Source organism: Atta colombica, unplaced genomic scaffold (assembly GCF_001594045.1).
Source record: "Atta colombica isolate Treedump-2 unplaced genomic scaffold, Acol1.0 scaffold41, whole genome shotgun sequence".
Classification (NCBI taxonomy): Eukaryota; Metazoa; Arthropoda; class Insecta; order Hymenoptera; family Formicidae; genus Atta; species Atta colombica.
This window is the reverse complement of record NW_017259520.1, coordinates 1,836,285-1,844,992: the sequence shown is the minus strand read 5'-3', so window position 1 is coordinate 1,844,992 and position 8,708 is coordinate 1,836,285. Positions and strand designations below refer to the sequence as shown.

Below are 8,708 nucleotides of genomic sequence, written 5' to 3'. Positions count from 1 at the left end.
ATATTTAATATAATATTTTTTATTTTTATTAAATGTAATATAATATTTTTCAATATGTCAAAATGTTGTATAATTAAATGTCTGATACATTAATATACGATTTTGAGCGAGAATATTAATTTTGCGAGATTGCTAAGAATTGATACACTATATTTGTATATTATATTCGAATTTTACACACGTCTCGAAGAAATCGACCATCGTGACTTCGAAAAGATGATAACTGAAAACTGGAAAGGAATGAAGGACATTATGGAAATAATAAGTTTGCATGTTTCGCAGAGAGTAAGGTTTTCCAGAGCGAGATAAAATTTCTGACAACTTGTTCACGCGCCTGCATTGCATGTCACCTGAGAGCTCGCATACTCACCGTGATTTTCTCTTGAATCATCTTTTCGTAATACCGAGTGATATAATCGACCCCAGATTTTCGGTCGCAAACGCACCAACGTGCATCGTGCCACAAACGTGCGGTAAGCATGAGAAGTTTACTTTTACCGTGTCGACTCAAAATACATTGTCGCGAAATCCTATTTCATCGTAACTTTAGCCGCATAGAAGCAAGAAGACAGTATTACACTTAATCTTTTTAAATTAATGCATGCGGTGTATATAGCAGAGACATTTGTTATGCAAAGGAAGTTCTTACTCAAGACATCAAAATGATTCCAAAATGGAAGTCCAGAAGTCACTTTGACTTCTTGTTCCGCTTGGATGTTCTTCAATGCTTTTTCCTCCATAATTTTCCTTTTAATCTGGATTTAATAGAGACATTAAAGTGTAAAACGCGTCCTGAAATTTAAAATTGATCGACCGAATCAAAGGAAGATCATCAAAAGCTCGTCTCTTAAACGTGCTGTAGCAAAGCTGGCGCTCCGGTGGACGCCACTTTTAGCGCACGTTAAAGTTATTTTTGCGCTTATCCCTCTCTTCTTCACGGCTATCGTTCCCGCTGAAAACATAATCCCAGCCACGACGACCACCCTGCGCATTCGATAGATTGCCTTCAGCTCGCGACGTCGCGTAATACGGATCTGTCGCCAGCAGCGCGTCGACTTCAATTTCCCTGAAGTTTCGCGAAATGATGAATCCTATCAGAGCTAACCAGGAGACCCCAGAGGATCCACGAGGGATCCCAGATGATGAGCTGAATCCCGGGCGCTAAACCTATTTCCAGATATACCAGATATCCGGCTCTGTCTATTTGACGCTGTCGTACTCGTGCGAATGAAGCTTTTCTCTTTTCCAGTTTATCAACCCACGTTTACGTCAGCCTAAGCTAAGAAGCTGAGGATCTTTCAAGTTACTCATTTCACAAACATTAATCTATGAATTACTTCTTTCTATGAAAAAAAGGAGAAATTTTATATGATAAAAATTAAGATAATGTAACGAAGCAATGATTTCATATAGAAAAGAAAATGTAAAAATCTTGATGCGAGAATTTTTGACATAGAACGAGAAGGAAGGAAGGAAGGAGAACGATTATCGAAAGAGATGTACGATAGAATCGACTGGCGAAGCGTCGGAGGACCCAGACGACGAGCTCTCGCGTCGAACCTATTTCCAGCTGCGGCTGCGTCCTCGCGACTCATGTCGCTGTACGCTCGTGTCGAATTCTTTTCTTCTGGGTTACCGTTTCGAGACTCGTATGTCCCTATCCACCTCTCGAATCGACCACTTCTTTGTTGTCACCAGCAGGTGTAACGAAAAGAATGAGCTTCCTCGCATAGTGTATTGCTATTATACTATAACACATTTCTGAAATATTTTTAATAAATATACGAAAGAGATATGGCTAGTTCTAAAAAAATCTGATATTATTCACGATATTGAGTAATAATTGACTTTATGAAATTAGCAGGCGTAGGATAAATAAAATAATTTCCATAATAAAAAATTATTTTATTAAATAGACAGTTTTGTAATATGTATGAATTTAGCTGAATACAGATTTGAAATCTTCTTTGGACCACCAAAATAATTATATGGAACGCTCAAATTAATTATTGTCAATATTTTTTTGTAGCATTGTCAACGCTTAAATATTCTACGTTACTTTTATGATCCAACAAAATTATTTTCAGATTTGTGTCGAGCTAAATTTTTAGATACTTTAGCAAAACAATTTTTTCCATATATTTTATGTTATTCGATGAGAGTGAAATTCGGCTCGATATCTCGTTCGTGTAATAATAACACCGAAAACAGTATCGGCATCTTGAGAGCCCTAGACATTCTTTCGGCCAGAAATCTAAAATTACTCATATCCACTGTGCGGGGGAATGTTTTTTCCGCCTTTAGATTCAAATTGGACGATAAATAAGCAAATATTTTTCTCCAAGTTCTCCTTTTTTTTGTATTTATGCATAACATTGAGTTATGTGTATTTATGTAAAGTTATAATAGCATTGAGATGTGTGTATTTATATAAGATTTCAATGCCGAAGACCATTATTGTTATAATGGTCAAGATATCAGATTTCTTAGTTTGTGCGAATTTCAAAATGTCACGATGTTTTCTAAGCGGTATAAACATTTTAGACATTTTAAACAACTCAAGCTAAAGAATTTCATGACCACTTCATTTAAATAACTACATTATTCACAATTTATGCATAGTTAAATAGACTTTTAAATAAGGTGTTTAAATTTAATATTTTGTTTTAATGTGACTAATAAAAAATTTTTTCCATATAAATTATTTAGGAAAAGAAATTTGATATTTTCACTCGATTATAAATTATTTCAATCTTACGATTAATATATAATATTAATATATATTTCAATATTATGTCACGGTGTAAAATACTGAAAAAAATTAAAAAAAGATTGCTTATCTACTGTCTGATTTGATGTCAAACTGCCTCTTTACGTCACTATGATGTGAAACACTTATTCCGCATGAACACGTTTCCGAGAACTGTTGGGTCAATGGATTTAAAAACTACAAATACATGCAAATGTATTTAAATTAGAATTTTCTTCGTTATTACTTTAAGGGTTATAGTTTCAAAGTAAAAAATTATACAAATTTTTTCTTTATACATATTATAAACAAAAATAAATTAATATACTTTGCAATTGCAACTTCCATATGATATGATTTCATATGATATGATTTATTTGATAAAATAGATTTATAAAGTAATTAAAGAATCTCTTTTCTTAATTTATGCACTAATTTCTATAAACTTCGAGTTGCCAAATTTGTTTGCCAAAAATGTGAGGCATCTGAAAATTATACTCACTTAATAAAAAAGTTCTAGCAATATTCACTAAATTGTATGAATGGAAAATATGAATGAAGACGTTCAAAAACATTAATCTATTTCGATGTGTTCAAGAAAGCCATACAATTTTTCGTTATCACAATATATGTATCTATAGTATAAAATAAATTTTTTTAATTATCTTAAAAGCGCGAAATTTCTATAGAACATTCACATCGTAATTTCTTTTTTTTTTTTAATAAAATAAAGTTACAAAATTGCATTCAATGTGATATTCGCAATTGTGATATTCGAGGTAAACGTCAACAATAATTTGAGCTACTACATAGATGACTGTTGCATAAATTTGAATAAGCGATTCACGAATAGAGCAGAAACGTTCTATGTACATGCGACGATTAATCTTATTCGATTGCGAAGTGCGCTCCCAAACATTTTATCTTCTATTTCTGAGAGAAGGTCATATCGGCAAAATTTATTCAGTAATGGATGTAGACATTGATTGAGAAAAATGTATAAAAAATGAAAAAATTATAATTAAAGTACAACTTCAATAATAATAGATTACATTTTATGAATGAATTGTCAACTTTGGGGAAAATTATTATTATTAATTTATTTAAATAATAATAACAAAATGAAATTAATACACAAATTACGTGATGTAAATAATTGATAATAAATCTTTTAATATTTTGTCGCTGACAGTCGCGTTACTTTCGAAACATTTTTAAAATGTATGTATACATCTAATTCTGTGTATTGGCTGAAGCATATAAAGCGCAAACCAAACTTTGTAGTAATGATTAGTGTAATATATTCTTATGTTTATGCTTCATACCGACAGTCTGTTTCCACATTTACGTCTGTCGGTTTATTTATATTGTTACTCCACTTTACGAAGTCCACGTCGGGATAAGCTTCGTTATTCTGGTAGAGTTTTGCTGGATGCGTGTTTTTTAAGAAGATTACTCTTTTTTAAAAAGAATTTCTCACGTTAATTAAATTTTCTCTATGCGCGCTCGATGGAAAATCACGATGATCTCGAGCCAAATGTGTATTCTAAAGCAAGACCAGTCCGACTGGAGCGACTCAATTTCATGTATCTTGGTCGTTACTTTACATAATTGTAAATGAGAACATCGCAAACGTCCTTGGCGAAGATATCCGCGGATAACGGCGACGAAGATGAGAAAACGATGTCGACGACGACGACAGTATGAGCGAGGCCGTTCGTTCTTGTATTTTTAGTGGCTCGTAAACTAGGCACTGGCCGTCGTTCGTTCTCGTTGTCTCTCTCTTCCTCATGTAATAGCGGCATACATAATCCAAATTAAAGAATTAGACTAATTTTATTTAAAAAAAAAAATTATAATTGTTCAAATTTTGCAAATGCAATATTAGGATAATACATAATAGATGAGAATTATTCTGGAAAATCTGGATGGTTCATAGTAAAAACATCCGTTTGATGTGCTTTAATTTTAGAATAAAATTATTTTAATGAATCAAGTAATGATTGGAACAGTTAATTTCACTAACAGGAAGTAATCGCAGGGTGCCAAATTCGGGGAGTACACAGTGGATGAGCAAACACGTTTGCTTGTTTTTGGGCCAGAAGATGAAATTGCCGCTGAAAGGAGAATCTTTCAGAGATATTCAAAATATACAAAAGATATTAAAGCAGAACCTTCATAAATCAATTCCAGTTATTGATTGCCATCGACATGTTCTGTGAAAATATTTTAAATAAAATAATTTTTATCATAATCAATGTAACTTTTTAATATAAAATCAGTCATTTTATTATTTTAATCGTTCAAGTATATATACTATAGATTCTCTCATATACACTATAAATTCTCTTATGATGTTGATTCTATTCATTTGATTATGTTTATCTTTAGCGTAGAATGCATATTCAATTGAGGTCCGTCAGTTGGCATCGGATTAGATTCGATTGATCGGCCTGGGATCCTAAATATATCTATATTTACAATGTTCAATCCACTGTTTAAATGTATGGAATTTCCATTTTGATATTTTTTCTTCAATAACGAAGAAATAAATATGGATTCGAAAAAAGTAATTGTAAAAGTGATTGTATCTAAATCACTTCTAATCGAAAAAGATGTAGAAATGGAAATTCCGAGCATTTAAGCAGTGTATTGAATTGAACATTAATAAGTAAATATAGATATATTTTGGATCAAAGTTAATTGAAACGAAAGACAATGCCAATCAATCGAATATGCATTCTTCGTTAAAGACAAACATTTTGATCAATTATTCTCGCCTCTTCGTGACAGCTGACAATGTGACGATGAGTAAAATAATTCTAAAACCGCATCTGTATCCTCTAATGGAGAAGAAAATGCGAGATGTGCCACTTGTTACTTCGCAAAAAAGCTGCATAAGCAATTTCTCATCTATATGCTACATTCGAACAATTCCATACATAATGTTCATTTCTTTTGAAGAATAACTCAGCATTTTTAGTATGTGTGAATTCCGATCATTATAGTATCACCGTAAGATATGCTGATATATGCAAACGATCCCTCACATCATTTGTATTTTGGTCCTTTTTCTCAATAACCTTCTCAGAAAAATAAAATACAATAAAAAATAAAAATAGACTTTTTCTGACGGTATTTATATATTTATTCGCTTAACTTCTTCGCGAGTTTTTTAAATAAAAAAAGAAAATAAGAATCCTGTTTCTTTTATCATAATTATACTCTCAATCTCGACATGTTTCAATACATCGACATTCATGATTTCTAACATTATATATTAGGCAGTATTCATAGTCTGTTCTTATTTTGCTAATACGGCTCTCTGGCTGTTCATAACATCTTAAGATTGTAAGACGGTCTTAAATATAAGATCCAACTATAAATATCGGTCATTATTAATTAATAGACGTATCGATAGATAATAATATTATGTTGATTAAAGGCACATTTTCCTTTCGTGTTTAATCTTTTTTCTAATTTGTATTAACTGAGTAGATTATCGATAAGTTTTTCTTAACTTTCGTCTATTACGGCAGCAACCAGTGGACACGGTCCAATTTATCTGGCACAGCTTTTCGAAAATTCCTCCGCTACATTTCATACATCTCCTTCTTGCTTTACGCATCTTAGTCAAATCATTCTGCCAACCTTTTCGCGGGGGTGTCCGTTAACTGAATGCTATTACGTTACTCTCAACGATGGCGGAGCAAAGGGACGGATAAAGACGTAGAGAGAGAAAGAAAAAAGTAGATAAAAAAAGGCGCAGAGATAAAGAGGCAGAGAAAAGATGCAAATGTGTAATCGTGGAAATAAAGAAGCGTAACGGAAAGAAAAGCTACCAGTGAACAAATTGAAAGAGAGAAAGAGAGCGAAAAAGAGAAAGACAAATAGCAAAACTAAGAGCGAGTAAGAAGACAACAGAAATAGAGGGGAAGAGAATCGGAACCACCTCTCCTATTTCTTCTAGCTCTATTCTAAGGAAGTCGTCACCAAAAATGGCGGGGCGCGAAGCGTGTATGCGACGATGCGCGTAACATCGTCGCCCGCGCTTTGTTATCGCTTGATATTATCATAAGACGTAATCAAGGTCTTCGCGCAACGAAACGCGATGATTTTTCCAAGCATTGAAAATTGAGAGAACGAAGAGATGAGACAATATCTTGATGTATATAGTCGATAATTGTAACCTAACACCTACCGCAGAGGCAGGTTTGCTCTCTGTACGCTCGAATGAAGCACAGCCCGCCAAGAATGTACGCAATCTGCCAAGGAACGGGAACGATAAGCATAAAAATGTGCAAAAGCAGGATCGATTTCTTCTTACATCTGAGGAAGCGTATTTAAAATTAGAGAATAAAACATCGTTGTCCATTTAAACACTACAGCTTTGTCAACCATTTAATTATATTATATTACATTTATAAGTACTGAATAATTTTTAGAATAAAAAAAGGAAACAACTTTTTTTTAACATATTATTATAAGGTGCTAAGTTCGAATCTTCCGCTAAAAAAATTTATCGGATCAAATTTTTTAAATAATATGTTAATTTTTTAAATATAATGTGTCATTTTTAGGTACAGCATGTTAATTTTTAAGATACAGTATTTTTTTCCTGAATAATTTGAACACGATAAGTGACTAGTAAGGTTTCCATCAAGATTTGATGATAATCGAGAAATGTTATTTTCATTGGAACGAAAGAAAAACGTTCGAGGCGACTATTAATGGATTCTAAAGACTCTAAATGACATGTACGACACACGCGCGCGCGCGCGCACATAATTATGCATGTAGGCCAATATTTAGCTAATGTGCAGAAAATTGGTGTACATTGGCCATGTTGTCTGGAGTCACCTTAATATATAAAACCGATCCAAAATCGTATAAAAAACAAAAATTAAACGCTCAACACTACTGATTGTTTCAATAAAACTTCACTGTATTAGAAAAAATGTTTTTTCTTATCTCAAAAATTAGATTTGATGGAAATATTTCTATGGTAAGATTCAGATTCAACGTCGAAAATTACTCTAGAAGTAGTTTTTGCACAAAATCTTGTAAACTAGTTTATCAATTTATATTCTTTTAATGAATAATGTATTTCTTTATAGTTTTTTAAAATTATATAATAATTAAATATTAATTAATACATGCGTGCTCTAATGCAATCTTAACAAAATGTTCTCTGTGCTTATTTTAAATACCTACATTATATGTAAAATAAATATAAGCATTTTCAATGTTTACTCCGGTTTCTTATTATTTAATATGATTTTCCTAGATCTAGTAGTAATCTGTCTACAGATGCCCGAAGTTGCACCACATGCGACAAAGTCCTGGCCGAACTGGAGAAAATCGACGACGATACAGACCACTTTGGAGTCGACTTTGTCAAAATCAACGATAAACGACTGGCGAAGCAATATGGTATCAAAAACTTTCCGGCTCTTACATATTTCCGCGAAAAAGAACCAATCATATACGATGGTAAGCCAGTACTTAAATAGACACCTATTCAAGCGCATAATAAATATCATTATTAATAATTCATTAAAATTATGTTAAGTTAATGAGACCAATAATTGAGAATTTATTAATAAATGAAACTGATAATTATAAAATTCATATAAAATATTATTAACCATTAAGATCTATCTTGATTGAATATGGTCCAGTAAAAAAACACCAAACTAATAGTAATATAATACCAATATTGTATAATTTTATACTTAATATATAAATGTAAAATTACACACATAGTATGTAACAGCTGTATTAATGAATAATGTGAAATTGATGTTATGTTATTGTTACTTTATGTACCTGAGGCCCTTCTTCGCTTATTTGTGTTAAATATTTTTCAGTCGATTTTCACTTAATATTGTTTATATACAAATGAGTTATCGTATAGAGAAAAATATACATATATATATATATATATATACATACAGGA

The 8,708-nt window shown here is 32.0% G+C and overlaps 1 protein-coding gene across 4 annotated transcripts in view; it reads left to right on the top strand.

Moving 5' to 3' along the window:
* LOC108691185 overlaps nt 1–8,708 on the top strand; it is a 35,506-nt gene that overhangs the window by 2,748 nt on the left and 24,050 nt on the right. For all 4 annotated transcript variants that reach the window (XM_018198844.1, XM_018198843.1, XM_018198846.1 and 1 more), the window contains exon 2: nt 8,060–8,242. In XM_018198844.1, coding sequence (XP_018054333.1) covers nt 8,060–8,242 — 183 coding nt within the window. The remainder of the gene's footprint in view (nt 1–8,059; nt 8,243–8,708) is intronic.